We start from the raw sequence: 20,162 nt of genomic DNA on the forward strand, positions 1-20,162 counted from the left end.
GGGTGGAACTTTCAGCAAATCAAGTATTTTAATGGACTGGCTGCTGACGAGGCAGCTGCTCTGTGCATTGTCATCAGAGTACTGAGCTGATACATGAGGCACTTCTATTGTATGAGAGATGAAAAACTTCCTTTGACTCTACACACAATTCAAATTTGTTCAGAATTAATAAGCTATGTTTCTCAATGAAGAGCACTCTTTTCTCTATCCTGGGCCTACCTAATCATACAATAGTCTTAAACTGGGATTTGGTCATGAGTACCTGTCTCACTGAAGCATAGCAAGTGGATTGCTTTTATAACTGACCCTTTTAAAATGTAGAGTTACTGGATTTATATTTGCTAGTTGCAAGCATCTTGTGAGTTGGCTTTAGTGAATATCTCCCCCTTACTCCGTGTTACTTCTGTGTCTTATTCCATCTTATAATAACTTGGGGTTTGTTTTTTTTTTTTTTTTTAACATGTCTCTGTTTGTTTCTTAACTTATACTGTATTTTGCTTTAGAGATTAAAATATTATTAAACATGAATTATGCATTGAGCAGACTCTTTGCTAGAGTCTGAGGGGTCTGTTGCAACCAGAGAACAATCTCGTTTCCCGCACCACACTCCCAGCTGCACAACTGTCACTTTCTATTAAGCTTGCCTTGAACAATTGAGTGTGGCTTGTAATGACAATAATTGCCTCAAAATTGTTTGTCATGTTTGCCTTGTTAGCAACAAACTACTAACTGTTGGTTACAATCAGGTTTTCAGCTATTACTCCATAATTACATCAGGGAATACTTGCAGCCAATAATAGCTGAGAAATTAGAATTATCTTTTCACAAGTAATGCTAAAATGCTTGCAGACCATTCACTCTATTCACAGCTACTCATTTTTACACCAGCAGTCTAGTGGTAAGTGAAGCCTGCTCCCTTTTAAAAGGCTAGCTGCAGACCTGTATCCTTTTGCATTTTCAGAACAGTTGTATTAGTGTTGTACATGTCCTGTAACAATAGGTATTTCACTTTGGTAATATTACTGCCCATCAAGCTGTCTCTTCCTTATGCATGTACTGAAGGCAGTCTGCTTTCGATTTCATTGTGCAAATCCTTGTAACTAAGCTTAGCTGGATTCCTTAAAGTGTTGTTTGGTTTGGGTTGATATTCTTTGGTTTTTTTCTCCTATCTCATCATATCTCAGGCTGTTGCCTCATATTTCTCTTTAACATCAAATAAAAGGAGGGGCATTCTGCTACAGAGATTTAGATTTTCTTTCCAGTAAAGGCACTTTATCCATTTTATCCTTTCATATGTACCAATTGACTTTAGCCGAGGCTATGTGCACAGATTGCTTGATTTAATTTCTCTACTTCTTTATAGTAAAGGCAGAGGGTTTTTCCCCAGTTACTGTTAAAATGCATGCTAAGTATTGACTTCCCTTTTTCTTTCCTATTACATACACCATAGAATAATATAGTAGAGCATTTTTTTTTTTCAGGAAAAAGAATGTAAAAGAATGTGCTTTAAAGAAATTTAATTTAGCCATTGATTCTTCACTGTGTTATATTTTAATTAAGGAAGCTGTTAATTTATTTTTTTTCTGACCAGGAAATTCCCTGGAGACATTGGGCTGGCTTATGAAAGATATTTTTAATGGAAATTTCTTTGAAGCACTTATTGTTTGATAAAATATTTGTAATGCTGAATGTTTAAAATTAGTATTATTTTTTTGCCAAATGCCAATAGTTTGATTACAAGAAAAAAATGTGTATTTTTTTTCAGCAGTATAGTCTTTGGTAATATTAAGACACATAGAAAGTGGTTATATATATTTTCCTGAGATTTGTGAAGAGGTGTTTTCAAATAATTGGTTTAATGTTACGCTAGATAGTCACCGTATTTGTTGTCTGGAGGCAGAGGGATGTGCCACCTCTGGCACTTCTTAATAACAGGATGGAAGAAAAGATGCAGTCATTCTGAAAGTTTCAGGATAGGCTGAACTCTGAGAATTCCTGAACACTGATAACCTGGTTTGTGAGAAAGATGGTAGAGTTGGTTTGCAGGCTGACTGGAGACAGAAAGATACAAGAACAATTAAATTTAGCATCAACACAGATTAGAATACAGCTTGACTCATTTTACAGGTGTTTTTAGTACTTGGTGACTGGTTAACAGCCTGCTGGGAGGTGTGTGAGGCTCAGGCAGTCTGTCCACTGCTTCATGCCAGGCAGATACTGACCAGTTCTGACCACTGTAGGAGCAGCCTTCCAGACTGACAGACAGACTGACAAACTTCAGTAGCTACTCAGAGCCACTCTGGGAAAAGATGTGGCTGAGCACACTATTTAATTGCCTTTGCTGGCTCTGCTATGTGTGATGCTGAGAAACCTGTTCAGAACCTCAGTTTTAAGCATTGGCATTACTAATAGAATAAATTAAGATAAAACCTAAATTTATGTAATATACAACTTTCAGATTTAAGTGCACAGAACTGAAGAGAAAACGACACCTTAAGACAGCTCCAAGAAGCTTTTCTCCACTTTCATCAGGACACTGGCCTTGCAGCTAGAATGTGGCTTTCCAGCAGAAAGATTGCCTTGAGATAGGCCTCTATTGCAGAGGTTCCTGTGTATTGGGATAGTTCCACCTTTGTGTTTAAATTCTTTCCTCAGTGCTTCAGTTTAACTTCAGTGTTTTACAAGCTTCCTTTCTTGTGACATAAATCAAGGAGTCAGTTTAGTGCATCTCTAGAGGACGTGTGACTGCTTCTACTGAAATTCTAGTTGTTCTGATACCCCATGTGCTTTACTGGGTAGAGTTCCTTAAGTAGAAGGCAGAGTTGATCCCAGTTAATAACCATCCAAGATCCCTGCTATAAGTTGTGAAAATTTTATAAAATTAGTAATTCCTTATGACTGAAATGTGGAGTTCAAACCTCTATGCTTGGCTTTTTGTATTAGGAAATTTGAATTTCATGTAAGCGTCGACATTGACAAGGAGATTCAAGCAAGATCATAAACCACAAAAAAGCCACGTGGTGCACTTGCAGCTTTTAAATAAGGCAATAGTAATAGATACTTTGGGACGATAATTGATTAGAAAATTTGAATTTTTGCTTTGAGAAACTATAATAAAACCGTGATATCAATAAACTAATTGTAACAGTGATAATAGCTATAACTGGTTTGATAGGAAAAGAAATTAGGAGATGTAAACTAGGAATAATTCCTTTTCTATTTCCTCTGCAAAAACAAAATAGAGAGATGGCATTTCAGTTACACAAAGTTAGTGTTCCAAGAAGAACCAAAAAATGAAGTCTAATAAAATTTTAATGACTTAAGTGGCAAAGACATACAGTGAGTTTGTTATGTCACATTATTTAAGTGTCTCGTGAATGGTTATTCTGAAGGGAGCTGATGCTGCGAGCTGTCAAAGAGAGAATGACAAGACAGAACTACGTGATGTGGGAACTCTTAATGTGAATTACTGGGAGTGGAAGAGAGCAGCAGTGCGGTGTAGAGAGCTAGAAAGTAAATGAAAGCAACCAGTGCTTTCAAATCAGTTTTAAAAAAGACTGGTTGCATGTATATAAAGAAGCTATAATTCTTATTAATAGTCTTTGAATAGTTTACAGGTCTGTGTACATCTTCTAGGATTTCTGTCCATTTAAAAACAATCTGTAAAAGATTTAAAAAGATATCCCACCAACTTTTAAAAGATATCTCTCCATGGTATCTGTCCAAGGATTGTATTTGTATCAGAAATTTAAAAGAACTTTGACTTTTAGTGACTTGGTTTTTGGATGTTTTATCCAGCATGATCATCTCCAAAATACATGGATGCAATGAAAATCTTACTGAAATAAACTATGAGAATTTCTATGAACTCCAGTGGAGACAAAGTTTTGCCCTGCATGTTTTCATAATTGGTATCTGTAGCTGAATGAATTCTGAAGTAATGTGGGCACTGAAATTGCTACCATCTCTTTAATTAAACCATCAGTGCTGTTTATGCACTGATGATAAGCTTTAATTCAGCAAGTTAGCCAAGCTCTGTCTGTTCCTCTGTCTTCATTTCTTCTTTCTGCTACATTTCTGCTGTTCTGGACTAGTAATGTGTTCTCTCTAGGAACCGTTCCTCTTCGATTCCTGGAGCAGAGTATATTCCCTGGTTATTCCTGTAAGACTGCAGTCGTAGACCTGTAGGTGTTCATATTATTATATCTTCTGCAAATATGTCCTACTTTAATTAAAGTCCATTTAATTAAATGGATGTTGTAAAGCCCCTTAGCAAGGACAAGTACTTTTCTCTTCTCTGAACCATCTATTCAGCAGTGTACTTCCATTCACCCCCTGGAAAAAATGAGGCCTAAAATGATTGCATGCTCTAGAAGTTGAAATATTGGTGGTGACAGCATTAAAAGGCAAGAAGCACAGGTAGATTTCAAAGAGTGAAGCACCAGCTTGGCCAAGTTTTTCATCATAATTTAAGAAAGAGTTTTCCATGGCGATCCTTGAACTTAATTATCTCAGTTGGCATAGTAAAGTGTTGATTTCAATAGAAACTTTCTTAAATACAGCTTTTCAAAGGAAAGGGTAGAAATGGTAAAACTATTATTTTTCTGAGAAACAATTTTTCACCACCTAGGAAACTGTATACACTTCTAGCATTTTACAGGCAGCTCTGATGCACGGCTACACAGAACAGACTTATTTTGAGAACTCCTACTACATAGATAATATATTTGGGTGGGTAGTGGTAGCTTATTTGTCCTTTCTGTTTCTTAAAACCCCTTCTCGTGTAATGTCTGCTTTAGAGTAATCCAGTTCATAGAATCATAGAATAAGCTGAGTTGGAAGGGACCGATCAAGATCAAGTCAAACTCCTGGCCCTGCACAGGACACCTCAAGGGCCACATCGTGTGCCTGAAAACATTGTCCAAATGCTTTTTGAACTCTGTCATGCTTGGTGATATGACCACTTCCCTGGGGAGTCTGTTCCAGTGCCCAAACACTCTCTGGGTAAAGAACTTTTTACTGATATGCAAACTAAACCAGTCCAACTCAGCTTCATGCCTTCAGTCCTATCTCTGGGCACAAGAGAGAAGAGATCAGTACCTGCCCCTCTAGTTTGCCTCCATAAGGAGTTTCAGGTCTCCCCTCAGTCTCCTCTTCTCCATGCTGAGTGGGACAAATGACCTCAGCCACTCCTCATAAGGCTTCCTCTTCAGACCCTTCACCATCCTCATAGCTCTCCTTCGAATGTGCTTTAATAGTTCAATGTCTTTTTTATCTTGTGCTGCCCAAAACTACACACAATATTCAAGGTGAGGCCATCCTGGTACAGAACAGAGCGGGACAATCTCCTCCCTTGCCTGATGCCCCCCAGGACAGGGTTGGCCCTCCTGGCAGCCAGGCCACTGCTGGCTCATGTTCAAATTGCCATGGACCACGGCCCTTTCTGCAGCACTGTGGCACTGCTTTCCAGCCTCTCATTCCCCAGTCTGTGTACACAACCAGGATTGCTCTGTCCTAGATGCAAGTCAATAATCTGTGTGGCAGTTCTGTTCAGTTTATGGCTTTTTTTTTTTTTTTTTTTCTTTAGGCTGGCTTTGAGGCCTACTAGTGCATTTGCTGTTTATTGTAGGTGTTCGATGTGAGCCTCTGTGTGTAGAAAAGCATTCTGCAATATGGTTTTAGGGAGAACGACAACAGGGATGTCCCAAACCTGGCATGTCCCAGTCGACCATGCTGTAATGGAACAGGGGCCCTTGGCTTTTTAGCTGAAATATGTTGTAGGACCCTGTGTTACTTGTGATCTGGCTAATGCCTGGGCATGAGCAGGCTGGCCAAAAAGAACCCAGGCCTAGCTGATCATCTGGTACACACATACGAGGGGACGGAGGATGCTAGCAGTACCAGTGTCTGTGGTTCTTTTAATGTGTAGGCAGAAAGAAGAGAAATAACTGTTTGGTTTTTGAACTCTTTCTGCCTTGCTGAATGAATTTGTCTTAATAATTGTTGCCCGCGATGTGCCTTGAACCAGACCAGCTGGGGTGGCAATGGAAATAGGGACAGGAATGATTGAATAGGCCCAAAAACCAACTTTAATAATAGCCTGAGCCAACAAAAGAATATAATCTGAACACAAGTCAAACACAGTATGGGACAACCTCAAAAGACCCAACAATGGGGCAGACATACCAATATGTTGCCTCTCTAACAGAACAGTGAACCAATGAAAATTAACATCACCTTATATGTAAAACATTGTTAACCAATATATAAACAAGAACTCAGAACATAACCTTATATAGTACAACTGCATTAACATAACTATACCCGCAATCCCATCCTTGTCTCCATGACCTAACAAGATATTTCCCTTCCTAGCATCCCATTTCCCATGGCCTCAGATTGACGCCTACCTCACTTGATGCCAAGACCAACCCACTGTCAGTCCCTGCCAGTCTAACTTCCACAAATAATGAGGATTTTCTTTAAAGCTATTTCTGTCTTGTGGGTCAGGAAGAAATCTAGTCTCCCATGCTGTCTGACTACCTCTTGGGAATACTGCAGTTAGCTACACTTTGAGTCTGAATGAAAAAATGAGGAGAAACCACTCTCTGGACTCCTCCCTTATTCCTGTTCAGAGTGAAAACTGTCTCACTTCAGCACCCTTCAAGGCAGTAAAATTCTACTTATTCTACTTTCCTATGTGAGTATGTAGTGAATGCATTTATTTCTCCCTGTCTGTACACACAGATGTGAACAGAAATCAGTTCTGAGGAAAAATCCAGAGAGTAGAGGATTAAGAAGGCTGTGTAGGGAGTAGCTGAGATTTAACTTGCCAAGGCTGTTTTTCCAGCAGCATTTATTAAAAACAGAGTTAGCATTGAGTTTTATGATGGTCCCATTTTATATTTTGTTATGCAATATGAAACAAATATAAATCTAATTCAAGTTTACACAAACATATCTATTCCTATGAATAGATTTGCTACTGGTACATTTTATACCCATATTTATAAATCTATATTTCTCTTATCCCAAATATACATGTGTATATGTCTTTATATATAGATGTCTATTTCTAAATAAAGTGATCACTGGAGAGAGGTAGAGCTTGATGGCATGGGAATCTTTTTTTAAGCATGCATTTTCCTGTGCTCTAATTAGAGACGGTCTCTGAGAGCTCAGAAATACCATGGGCACAAATTTCCATTGAGGCAATTTTGTGAAGGCCAGATCCAATCAAAGTAGTATACATTCCAATACTTGTGAACCTCTGAGGTGATAAAGCAGAGCTCAGAGAATTGTCACAGAATGTTAGGTTAGAAAGGGACTTCGAGGATCATCTGGTCTAACCTGTCTTGGAAAAAGCATAATCTCTACAGCATGGTCCAGCATCCTGTCCAGCTGCATCTTAGTTATTTCAATAGCTGATTGTTCTCATTGTGAAAAATTTTCCTCTTATATCTAATCAGAATATCACCAGAAGTAGCTTGTACTCTTTACCCCTCATCTTTTCCATGTGACTCCTTGTAAAAAAGGGAGTCCTTATCGTCCTTGTAGCCACTCTTTTAATACTGGAACATGGCAACAAGGTCTACCCTAAACCTTCTTTTTTCAAAACTGAACAAACAGAGTTCTTCTAGCCTTTCCTCACACAGCAAGCTTCCCAGTCATTTGATCATCTTTGTGACTCTTCTGTGTACCTTCTCCAGCCTTTCCATACCTTTGTTTGCACAGCAGGAACCAAAACTGCACACAGTATTCCTGGTGGGGTCAAGCAGGCACTGAGTGCATCTCTGCTAGCAATGCTCTTGTTGGCACGCCCCAGCATCCTGTTAGCTTTCTTTGCTGCAGCAACACAGTGCTCACTCATACTGAGCTTGTTGTCTGCCTGTACTCCCAGGTTCTTTTTCTGCAGAACTGGTCTCTACTCCCAGGGCTGATCCCCTACTGTGTTGTGTTCCTGGATTATATTTTCCCAGGTGCAAGACCTTACACTTGTCTTTGCTCAACTCTGTAAAATTCTTGTTAGCTCACTTCTTCTATCCAGGTCTTCCTGCAGTCTGACTTCCCCTTCTGAACTGCCCACTTTCTACTCAGTATGGTATTGGCAAACTTTGTCAGTGTACACTTGATCCCATCTTCCAAATAAATTGTGACGGCTTTCCTGTTTAACAGAGGGCCAGTATTTTCCTTCTGTTTCTGCTTGTTGTTTATGTACTTGAAGAATATTTTCCTGCGGTGGCATGACTTGTTTTCTTGTTTTGGTGTGCATGGAATTTTTTTTTTTAATGTGTTTCAAATGTATCACAAGGTATGTGCCATCTATACCAGCTTGTTTTTTCCTGTTCCGCAGGGACAGCATTGAGAAACAGCAGGTCAGTATCTGTAGCTCCTATCATAATATTATAGGTTGTATCTGAGGGACAGCAGTAACTGAAACAGTTCAACAGCACATTCTTCCTCCAGGGGTGCAACAACAAAAGTAAATTTGGATGGCTGTCTCTTGTACAAGTAGGTTCCATATATACATATGTGTGTATATACATATATTCATGCAAAAATAAATATGAATCCATAGTGAAGCTCTGTCCATCCTTCAAAGTGTTCTTTTGTTACAGGACAGGGGAATCCTAGGGTCTTCCTCTCAGAGCAACTTGCAGTGGCGCTTTGTAGGGCAGGTCAGAGAATGAGTGGAGAAGACTTGTGTAGCAATCCACATGGAGTGCTGTGTGCAGCTCTGGGATCCTATTCTAACAAGTCGTACAAGAAAGACGAGTACTTGTTAGAATTGCTCCAGAGGAGGGCCACAAAAACTGTCAGAGGGATAGAACAACTCTTCTGTGAGGACAAGCTGGGAGAGTTGGGGTTGTTCATCCTGGAGAAGAAAAGACTCTGGAAAGAGCCTTTCAGTCTTTAAAGGTGGCATATAGGAAAAAGTGAGAGACTTCTTTCCGAGGCCTACAGTGACAGGACAAGGGATAATAATTTTAAACTGGAGGAGGATAAGTTTTAGATTGGATGTAAGGAAGACTTTTTTTTTTTTTTTTTTTTAATATGATGAAGGCAGTGAAGTATTGGAATGGGTTTTCCAGAGAAATTGTAAATGCCCCATCCCTGGAAATGTTCAGGGCCAGGTTGGATGGAGCTTTGAGCAACCTGGTATAGTTGGAGGTGTTCATGCTCATGCAGGGGGGTTGAAAAAGTAGACTGGTCTCAAGATCTGTTCCAACTTAAACCACCCTTTATTTCTCTGATTGCACTAATCAAGGAGAGAACACATACACTCCAGCTTATAAGACCTCTGTCAAAAACAAAAGGAGATTTCTACATCATTTCAGGTGAAATTTTTTTTTTCCTGCCATGCCTGTCTGGGCAGCCAATAAGGTAGCAGCATCATGAAAGGTCCCAAAATTGAAGAGTGGGTTGAATAATTTAAAGCTGGATATTCTTGTTACTGGAATATGATCAGGAGGTGTTTCCTTCCTCCTACAACCTTTCATTTGTCTGCCTTTGTTGTTAAAAGGCTTTTTTCTCCTGCTATCATTTAAACATCAAGACAGTTTGAGAAGGAAATGAATTCTGGAGTGAAAAGCTTTGTGCATGGTGCCAGGTGATAAGGAACAATTTTTTTTTCACAAGTTCATGTAGTTATTAGGAAAGAATGCTGAGGCTTTTTTTTTCTGTCTATAAGGTGTGGATTTTAGCAGGAGAGAAATAGTTTTTGTAATAAACCTTAGTTCTCAGTCTAAGGAAATCTGAAATACTTCTCTTCAATACTTCATCTTTGCTTATTTGCCAGCTGAAACTATGTCATGGGAGAGGAGAATGATAGTAAAGGAAAGGGTGCTGTTTTTAAAAGGCATGTCCTTTGAGGAGAATGGGCCAGTGTAGAACAAGTGGAAAGGTAACCTATCTTCGTGCTTGTTTCTGGCTTGGATTCTGAGTATGAGATAAGAAAGTCAGTTTTAGCATCAAGGAACTAAAGACTTGTCTGATGGACTGGAAGAGAGTTGGCAGTGATGGCCTTGGCAGAAGTAGTTAGACCTCTGACTCCTACAGAGAGGTGGCAAGAGAGGGAGAACTCTTCTGCCATTGGTGCCTTTTAAAGCATTGCTCTTGGTGAAGTTTTGCTAGTTCTCTTCTAGCTATTCCCTGAAGAAGCTGTTTAAAAGAGTATTACTTGCCAGTGTGTAAAAGGAAAACATCAGTGCAGGCAAATTTGGATGTCTTGCATCATACTCTCAGTGGGACTACAGTGGTTTATAGCAAATGAGTCCTAACCCTTTTTAACAAGAGGTATTATTTTCTGTTTACAGTACTGTTTCTGTGACAGTTGATAGTTATCAGTGAATCCCTGTAAGCATGAAAAATACGATCTTAAATTTATTAATTATTAGCACAATTTATCAGTCTGAAGTGCAGTGGAAATAAAACAAACCTATTGATGTCCACCTGATATCCATTTTCATCTTCAAACAGTGAAGAAATAGATGCTTGTGGTAAACACCTCTGTTTTGGAAGACCAGCAAGTCAGTAACACAGCATAAGTGGCATGCCTTATTATATTGTCTGCATTCCAAAAGAGATGCTGTCACCTTTTCCACCCACCCTCTGCATGTGGAGTATCTTTTCAAAGCAATCTGAGAGTTTTTGCTTATGCATTTCAACTGAAAGTCTGATTCAGTAGTTTTATTGTTCGAAGTAGTACTACTAAAGGAAGCATTTTTAATTGGGAGCATTTGGAGGAATATTACCATCTTTGTTAAACGTACTCATCTGTACAACAAGAGTGGCAGCTTTTTCCAGTGATTCACAGCATCATTAATCCAGAAAGTTTAGAGCTATTAGTAGAGATAGCACAGCTCAGGGAGGTTACTCTCCCATCTCTCTAGATACATCAGAAGGCTAGTGGAACTTGGGAAATGAGGCAAGACAAGATGGGTCTTCTCTCAGGAGAAGGGACTTGGACAGATGAAGAATGTCTGTTGCTTTGTGTCATAGCAATATATATAATTTAGAAGCTGGAGGTATCAGAAGTTGCATCATGACTTGTCTTGGTTTGAAAGACGGGTATCTGCTAGGGAGGGGCAGGGCCTCATTAGGAATGGGGGATTCTAATCCCTTCTCTCCAAGTTATTATAATTTAGAAGATTAAAGAGGCTTTTCAGGCAGAGCTATGGGGAAAGGAATAACAGTCCTTTACTAGTAAATATAACATGGCAAACAAACAACAACAACTACAGCATTAATAATAAACAGAACCAGGAACCTTGAGGGGCCTTGTCTCACAAAGCCCATGGCAGTCTGATCTCTTGGGACCCTGAGAGGACCAAGCTGGAATGGTAGAAACTCCCAGGCTGGTGGCTGGAACGGCGAGGGTCCCCAGCAGGCAGGGGGGTGTCCCGGCAGGAAAAGTTGGGGGTGTCCCGGCAAAATGAGCAGTACTGAAGAAGCCGCGACAGCTAGACAGGGCTGGCCCAGCTCCAGCAGCGCAGGTGAAGGAGCTCCGAATTCCTGGGCACTCCAGCAGATGATGGATGGTGGTAGAATTCCCAGGACCGGACCCTCCTTTAACAGTGGACTCCTTACGTAGTAAAACAGCCGCCCGACCGTCCTCTCCAATGCCGAGTGCAGGAGAAAAGCGCACCCAGCTCCTGGAGCACTGTGCCTTTCCCTCCCCCAAACTTAAGTGATCTTCCCTCACACTTGCCACTTCTTTTGTGTGGGTCAAGCACCCTCTAAGCATCAGTATTTAGTCTCTAAGCAACTTATGGGGGTGAAAAATTCTATAGGGAAAAAAGCCCCAAAAAACGAAACCTAATCCCCAGCATGACTGAAGAAGCAGTATGACTGAAGGCCAGAACATACCTTTCACCCTCTGAAATAAACAGAAAACCATGTGGTTTCATACATTAGGTTTCCAATTTGGTGATGCTGGAATTTATTGATGGCTGTAAGTAATGTGTTCTTGGAACTCTGGTGAATGGGTAAAGAAGAGGGAGGACATTCCTGTCATATCCTTTCATGAGAGGGAAGAGAGATGATGGAGGATATTGGTGATGACAAATTCTGTTGGGAGTAAGTTGCAGAATTAGTGGAAAAAATTCCACCTTAAATCTGAACTACACCTTAATGAAATGTGACCAGTTTTCAAAAGGGAAGAATGGAACACTGAAAACTGTTTATATTTGTTTTGTTTTGTTTTGTTTTTGCGCTGGATGTTCACACTGATTCAGCATTGAATATATTTATAATTTTTTTTTCTTTCAAAAATCCACTCCTTTGATATTAAAGAGGAACAGCTTTTACACTAAGCCAGAAATCTGGAGGATATTTTAAGATCCACCTACATCTTGTGAGATAGTCCTTACTACTCTAAATTAGATTCCCTAAACATGCCAAATATAAGAATGAGTAGAACATATGGATTGGCCAAAGGTATGTGAAGTAGGAGCCTTTTTTTCTGCCTGTTACAGCTCAGCCTGAAGTGTGACCGGCACTTTTGGTGACACATTTGTGCAGGAAGGATAGGCTAGAAGCTTCCTCTCTGGTAAGAGCTCGCTAACTGCATGACATGATTACATAAGATGCCGTAGGAAAATGGTGATTTCTTAATGTTCTCAAGGTAGAGCTGAGGTCTTGCTTTCGGGTTTCTCCTTACACCTATATGGATCCGGTGCAGGCAAGCTTTGGCAGATACACAAAAAGCCAGTGAATTCTTTTGTTCTTTGCTATAAATAGGGTCATCAATGAACCCTTTTAAAGTCTTTGTTTAAAAAAGTGGTTTAAGCTTGAGTCTGGTTCTAGGTCTTTATTAGCCAGTGTTGGGGCCTTATGGGTTGCACATCCGCATCTTTAGCCAAAATGAGTTTTAAATGAATTGAAAAGTACTGACAAACCTTGCAACACGGAGAAGACTTTAGCAGGAGAGATAATATTGGATGGTTTCAGGACTTACTCTTATTCCAAATGTTCAGTTATCTGCAAGGTTTACCTTAGGCTGGAGTCCCCTCAGGATCAGCTCAGTGCAGAAAATGCCTTAAACACACAACCTTTCATTATCTCTCAAATGGCAGCTGCTGACACTCTGACCCTTGTTCCATTTCAGGACTAATTCAAACACATGTGGAAGTGGTCTCAAACTTTATCCCTTTCCACTGAGTTTGCCACTTCCTATTGAGTTCACACTGAGGTAGAGGCACCTGTGTGCTTAGTTGCACAGTTGAATCAAGCTGTTCCCTGTTGTGTGGGCTCCCACTGCTGTGTTTTCAAAGAGACTGTAACCAGGAGCATACAGGAAGAGCTGAAGGTTGTACGGGAAGGCTGGCTATCCGGAGCTTCTGGCTCTGAGAAAGCTTGGGACGAGCAGGGTAAGAATAGGAATTTTAGCTGATTAAATATTTGATTCTATGTTTGTCTTGGCAGGATGTGTCAAGAATCCTCTGAGCTGTAAGCACCTCTCATTTATGCACAATATACTTCTGGGTTTGGAGGAGAAAGGAATATACTGTTTTAATAGAGCTTAAGGAACAATAAACAGTGCGCAGGTTGCTCAGCTAAACTTATCATTAGCAAGTTTGGCAACATCCTTAGAAAAAGAGTTGATTTCATAATGAAAAGCAGCCATCCTATATGAATAGACAACTATTGGACATAGACTGCCAAGAGATTGTCTGTTGACCTCTTTGAAAATATGAATGCTTAGCTGCAAATATTTTAAACTCATTCTTTTTGAACTGCCCAGCCTATGATAATCAGGCAAGAATAGCTTCAATGAGCGTGTGCTGGAAGATATTCCTTGAGGATAGAGATTTTTGCACTGGCCCATATATTTTACATCACTGCATTTCCCTGTGTGTGGTCATATCTTTTTGGACTGATTTCCACACTGTTTGTTTCTTTCATTCAAATAATCTGCCTTTGGGAAAACCTATTCCATTCGTTTAAAAAATCCTACTGCAGGTTAAAGGTTCGCCTTTTTGACAGTGTTGGATTTTCTGTCTTAGTCTTAGTGTACACAAATATGTGCAAAGTTATGAATAGAAGGTATTTTCTAGGTACTGTTTATATTCTAAACCCACACACATGGTGCAAAATCATGGTTTTGTGACCATTTTAAGTTGTGAAAGTCACCTTGACAAAAAGGTCCATCAGAAGGCAGTAGATTTCATGAACAGGTGGACATGATTGTCTTTTAAATAAGAACCAGCTTTTCAGATTGTACATATAATTTCTTATTTTTTCACCAGCATATGAAGGAGACCACACGGAAATCTATTGAACAATTTCAACTTAGAGTTTTTTGGATTTAGTGTGAAGGTGTACTGCTATGTGAGGGAGACAGCTACACTGAATCTAAAGTATATCTGAAAGAAATAATATAAGAAAACTAGCTAAAGTAGAGTCTCTTAAATGGGCAAGTAGGAGGCCCTCAGGCAATGAGAATTTGATTTTCATACTGCTTTCTTACTAATACTGTATGAGTCTAAGTGTTTCTTCTTAGGAGATAAACCCCCTTGATTCCCTGAGAGAAAAAGATAGTTAATACCATCTGTAAAAGCCATTAAATGTTTGTTAGGCCTAAATATCACAAAAGCCTTTTAACTAGTCGCATGGGCAGGAAGGATAAGATAGCTAATATTCAGATATATTCATATAGATTGTCCTCTTTCCCTTTCTGTGTTTTGTGGAAAATCTGACTCTTTCATATTGAGGAGTGTGGGACAGATTAAAACTGTAAATCTATACCCAAGCTCATGAACTGCATTTCAGATGATGTAGGGGAATGTAATATCATGACAAAAACTTTAAATAAGCAAATTAAATGAGCAAAAGATCAACTTTAAGCTGAGTGTCCCTTATTCAGGCATCAAATCAGTGTCTTTGCGATTGCATTAAGCTAATGTAGACTGATTTTTCAAAGGTCATTGAGGCTTGCCCTTTACTGGTTCCTTTACTAAATCACTGCAGGGGATCATATCTATTTTACACTTGCTGATAGTTACTGCAATATGACAGTTTAGCCAAAATGAATGAAAAATCATTAAAAAGGATATTGTACCAAATACTGACAGTGTCTGGCTCTACATATGACTTGCTTGGAGTCGTGGCTAGCTACACCATGTGGCAATGTCCTCCTGTCCCACAGCTCCTGGTCCAGACTGGGGATGGTCTCAAGCCCTCTGCAGACCAGTTCTGATGTGCAGGTCTGAGGTCTCTCCAAGGAGAGTGTGTGGGCAAAGCGAGGGCTCATGCCCTGGCTGGGGAGCCATGAAGTGCTTTCCCGTCCCTTTTAAGACCCAATTTCTAAATAGGTCCCTCAGAATGTTTGGCAAATATTTATGTATTAGTCTCAGAAAATTTTAAAGCATCCATTGCTGATTCAAATTTGGGTTTTGTTGACTAAATTTACAAAGGTATTTAGCAGTATTTTTTTCTTTTAAATGAATGGGAACCAGGTTCTATCTATGCACTGTATAAGGGTTCTGAAATTATGCAGGCATTTACTATGGGTTAATAACTTTAATAAGATTTTTCTGCAGTTTTTCTTCTGTGGATTTTCTCCTGTTTTGTTTACTGAAGAGCATATTTGTATTTTAAAAACATAATGTAACCATCAATTAACTGTAATAGCCACTAGAGGTCTACTGATATCAAAATTCTGCCAACATCAATTATTTCTGCAAGTATTAAAAATGTTTAATCCAAAAGAAAATGCATCTTATTAAACAGTTTGCTTTGTGAAGTGTATAATTTAAATTATCTGAATTTTTAACCACTTAGAGTTGTTTTTAATTAAGTCATATTTAACTGATGTAGGAAAGGGCTGAAATGTAAAACACAACTGAAAAGTGACTTAGAAGGTTGCCAACTACATTCACACAAGTAAGTATATTAAAATGTAGTTCAGTGGATAGAATATATTTCTTAGTGGTTAACCTTACAGCAAACAATGTTTTAATGAAATTGTTCAACAATTAGTGGCTTTTTATGGCATTATTGAATTCTATATGCCTTTGAAGGTTATTTTTATTTCTTGGAAAATAAATCAATTTTCAAACTTTCTTTTAAGTCAACCTTACTATGATGTCTTTCTAACAGCAAGTGGGAATGAGATTTTAATGGATTTCCTTTAGGCCTTTAGGTATTAATCGCAGGAACAGGAATGTACTCAGTGGGACAAAAGAGATAAAAAATATCATTAATGACCTTTTTCCAGTGACTTCTCCATCAGGTGAAAAATACTTCTTCTTGGTCAAAACAAACACAAAACCCAAAATCAAACAAAATGGGTAAATTGCAGTTCCCTGTGATTCATCAACTCCTCACCTAGAGTTTGTAGAGATTCAAGCTGGGGCATGAGATGATCCCTTTGAGAAATAGCTAACGGTTAAACATGACTGTCTGTTCCTACTCAGCAAAATGTTTTTATGTCCTTTGTGTTGTGGCCTAACAAGTCACGGAACAAGCTTGTGAGTCTCAGAAGTGTCGGACTCTTCAGCTTGCATCTAATATTCCTTCCTGTTTGGTGTCTGACAAATGGAGATACTTTGGGTTTTTTGTTTGTTTGTTTTTTAAAGTAGGTGGTATCACAGGCATTGTCACAAAAGGAGCTGCAAAGGATACAAACAAGGCCTGATTCAGAATATTTGTAAAAGTTTCCTGATGTGTACTTAACTATATTAGATGCTTTGTTGTACTGGGATACACCTTAGTAGAAATATTTATTGTATATTATTTGAGTATTGGGTCTCATAGTGAAATATTGTGTTCTGACTGTATTGTGACTGCTGTATTCCCCCAGTTCTTAGCCTAGCATTATCCTTCCTTCCTGCCCTCCTTGTGTATAGTTTTCCTCAGTCACTGAAGTATGAGGGCTGTGACAGTGTAGTGACTTCAGTTAGTTCTGTGTGTGAAGTCAGTAGCTCATGACTAGTACCTAAGGTAAAGGCAAATCTACAAAGTCTGTCTCTTTTTTCAGACTATTTATTATAATGGTAAAAAAATCTGATGGATGCATCTGTAAATCTCAGTATTTATGAAGGTATCCAGCCCTGCCTCTTACTAGTGAGAGTGCTTGGTATGAGTACACTTCTTTAATAGGAGAGGAAATTTTTAGTGTGATAGCAAAACAAAGTGTAAATGATTAACTAAGGATTTCCATATACCTGTATGTACATAAGTCATGCCCAAGATAAATCTCATTTATTGCCCTTTGTGGATATGTTTCGTTTCTCTACATCTTCAGTTTAAAGAGGAAATGCCTCATGAAGAGGGCAATGCTTTCCTTGAGAAAGACAAGTGAAATTAGTTCTTTCAAGAATATCCTTGCTTTCTTAATTGGACAATTGGAGAATAAGGCAAGTCCTTTGTGTGAAAGGAAAAAGAGCAGATTCATTTAAGACAGTGCTGGAAGGTGTCTTTCTGTGGGAGTGTGGAACCAGCATCCCAAAAGGGAATCCCCTGAGAGAGCAGGTAGCGGAGCTGCTTTGCCCTTTCTAAGGATTCAGGGGATGGGTGGTGTGAAGTTGCTGTGAGGGCTCCAAGTCTTTTCAGTGAAGCTGGTTTGAGCAAAACAGACATAGCCAGATTAGGTGGGAAAAGTGAGGAAAAGGGTGCATTCTCCAGCTATTTGTCAGTGTCTATTCACCACCTCATAGCTTCTGAATCAAATATTATTTGATCTGTTTTCATCTAGTATTGAGAGACCTGGCTGAAAAAAATCTACAGATAACTGTTGTTACTGTTGCTAGTGTTATTAGTGTTGTCATCATCATCTCTCTCTTAATAGTCCCCAGAAATTGTTCTGGTGCTAGGTCTTTGTGATGACTGTAGCTTCTTACAACCCCAAATTGTTCCTAAAGTGCTGCACAACAGGCAAAATACTGTGACTGTCTGGCTTTCCTGCTGAACATCCCATACTCGAGAGGAATGAATGTTTAAAGATGGTTAGTGTGAGGGACAGAAAAGATACAAGATGTATCATGAGCATGGACTATTATGTTTTTCATATTTAAGTAAAAGCAGATGTAAGCTATCTGAGGCTAATGGGGCATTACTTACAGGGTATCAATGTAGCAAAACTAATGTGAACATTTTTCTTCTTACCTCTAAAATATAGTGTTTAAATGGAATTATATGGGAGAAAGGGTGGAGCCAGCATGGCATTTTCTCCAGATGTTTGAATTCCTGGTTATTCTTTCACTAGAGCTGGTGATTCAAAGCTTTATTCCCTGAGTCTATTTCAGCAGTATTGTAAACACCTTCTCAGTTTCATTTTTGTTTCTGCAAGTAATGGGTTTGGTGGGGAAAAAAGAATATTTGGACTAGGAAAATGCACCTTATCCTTTTTTCCCTGGGTAGAATGGGGCAAATTTCCATCCTATAGCTTCCTTTCTCTGCAAGAAGAGGATGTCAAATGGCAGTTCATTAGCATTCACTATGCTCACTACTATGTCAAGCTGGGACCTCTGCCAGAAACAAAGGCATTAGAAGTAAATGCGAAGAATAGTGTTCACTGCAAGAAACACAACCCTTTCTCAAGCTGACAGATGTAGAATTATAGAATTTGTTGGAAAAGATCATTAAGTCCAACACTAACCCAGCACTGCCAAGTCCACCTCTAAACCATGTCCCTAAGTGCCCCATCTATGTTTCTTTTAAATACTCAACCATTTCCCTGGACAGCCTGTTCCAGTGCTTGACAACCTGTGAAGAAATTGTTCCTCTGTAACTTCCTCTGTAACTCACACAACCTGAGGCCATTTCCTCTTGTCCTTTCATTTGTTACCTGCAAGAAAAGACTGACCCCCGCATGGCTACAACCTCCTTTCACGTAGTTGTAGAGGGTGATAAGATTCCTTTTCTCCAGGCTAAACCACCCCAGTTCCCTCAGTCAGTCTCCACAGGATTTGTGCTCCAGACCCTTCACCAATTCTGTTGCCCTTCTCTGGACTCACTCCAGCACATCAATGTCTTTCTGGGAGTGAGATGCCCAAAATGGAACTTAGCACTCAAGGTGTGGGTCCTCAAGTGCTGAGTACAGAGGAACAATCCCTCTCCTGGTCCTGCTGGACCACACTATTGCTGATGCAGGCCAGGATGCCACTGTCTTTCTTGGCCTCCTGTGCATATGCTGGCTCATGTCCAGTTGTCTGTTGACCAACACCCCAGCTCCTTTTGCATTGGGTCACTTTCCAGTCACTCTTTCCCCAGCCCGTGGTGCTGCCTGGGGCTGTTGTGATCAAAGTGCAGGACCCAGCATCTGGCCTAGTTGAACCTCACACCATTGGCCTCAGCCCTTTGATTCAGCCTGTGCAGATCTCTCTGCAGAGCCTTCCTGCCCTCCAGCACATCAATACTCCCACCCAACTTGGTGTCATCTGTGACCATACTGGCAGGGCACTTGGTACTCTTGTCCAAATCATTGATAAAGATACTACACAAGACTGGACCCAGTACTGAGCCTTGAGAACATCACTGGTGACTGGTTGCCCCATGGATGTATCTCCCTTACCAGCACACTCTGGGCTCTCTGGCCATGCAGCCAGTTTTTTACCCTTTGAGCTGTGTACCTGACCAAGCCATGAGCAGACAGATTTTCTCTCAATACTGGCTGTGGGAGCCAGTATTGAAAGGTTTACTGAAAGGTAAACAATATCCACAGCCTTTTCCTCATCCAGTAAGCCAGTTATCATAGAAAGGTATTTTGTCAGTCAAACAGCACCTGCCTTTCCTTAATCCATGCTGTCTGGGCCTGATCTCTTGGCTATTCTGTATGTTCTGTGTCATTATCTGTTCCATGACCTTCCCTGACTCTGAGGTCAGACTGACAGGTTTGTAGTTCCCCAGATTTTCTTTCTGGCCCTTGTTGTGGGTGCCACATTGGCCAACCTCCTGTCACCTGGAACCTCCGTGATTAGCCAGGACTGCTGGTACATGATGGAAAACAGCTTGCTTTGCATTTCTGCTGGCTCCTTCGGTACCTTTGTGTGCACTTTTATCTTGCTCCGTGTGCGCGTCTAAATGGTTTGGATTTGGCCTTTCTAATATTCTCCTTCTATAGCCTCGTGACATACTTGTAGCCCTCCTGAGTTGCCCGCTCCTTCTTCCAAAGGTCATAAACTATTGTTTATTCTATGAGTTCTAGCCTAAATATCTCT

At 39.9% G+C, this 20,162-nt stretch overlaps 1 protein-coding gene across 8 annotated transcripts in view; it reads left to right on the forward strand.

Annotated features, from left to right (window-relative positions):
• The window catches only part of NOL4 (nucleolar protein 4), a 190,692-nt gene that overhangs the window by 58,669 nt on the left and 111,861 nt on the right, over positions 1-20,162 (forward strand). The window contains exon 1 of one of the 8 annotated variants that reach the window (XM_040081666.2): positions 807-898. The exons of the other annotated variants lie outside the window; for them this stretch is intronic. Coding sequence (XP_039937600.1) covers positions 832-898 — 67 coding nt within the window. The 5' untranslated portion in view covers positions 807-831. Of the gene's footprint in view, positions 1-806; positions 899-20,162 lie in introns of those variants that run through there. 8 annotated transcript variants of the gene reach the window in all.

This window comes from Hirundo rustica, chromosome 1, assembly GCF_015227805.2.
Source record: "Hirundo rustica isolate bHirRus1 chromosome 1, bHirRus1.pri.v3, whole genome shotgun sequence".
NCBI lineage: Eukaryota > Metazoa > Chordata > Aves > Passeriformes > Hirundinidae > Hirundo > Hirundo rustica.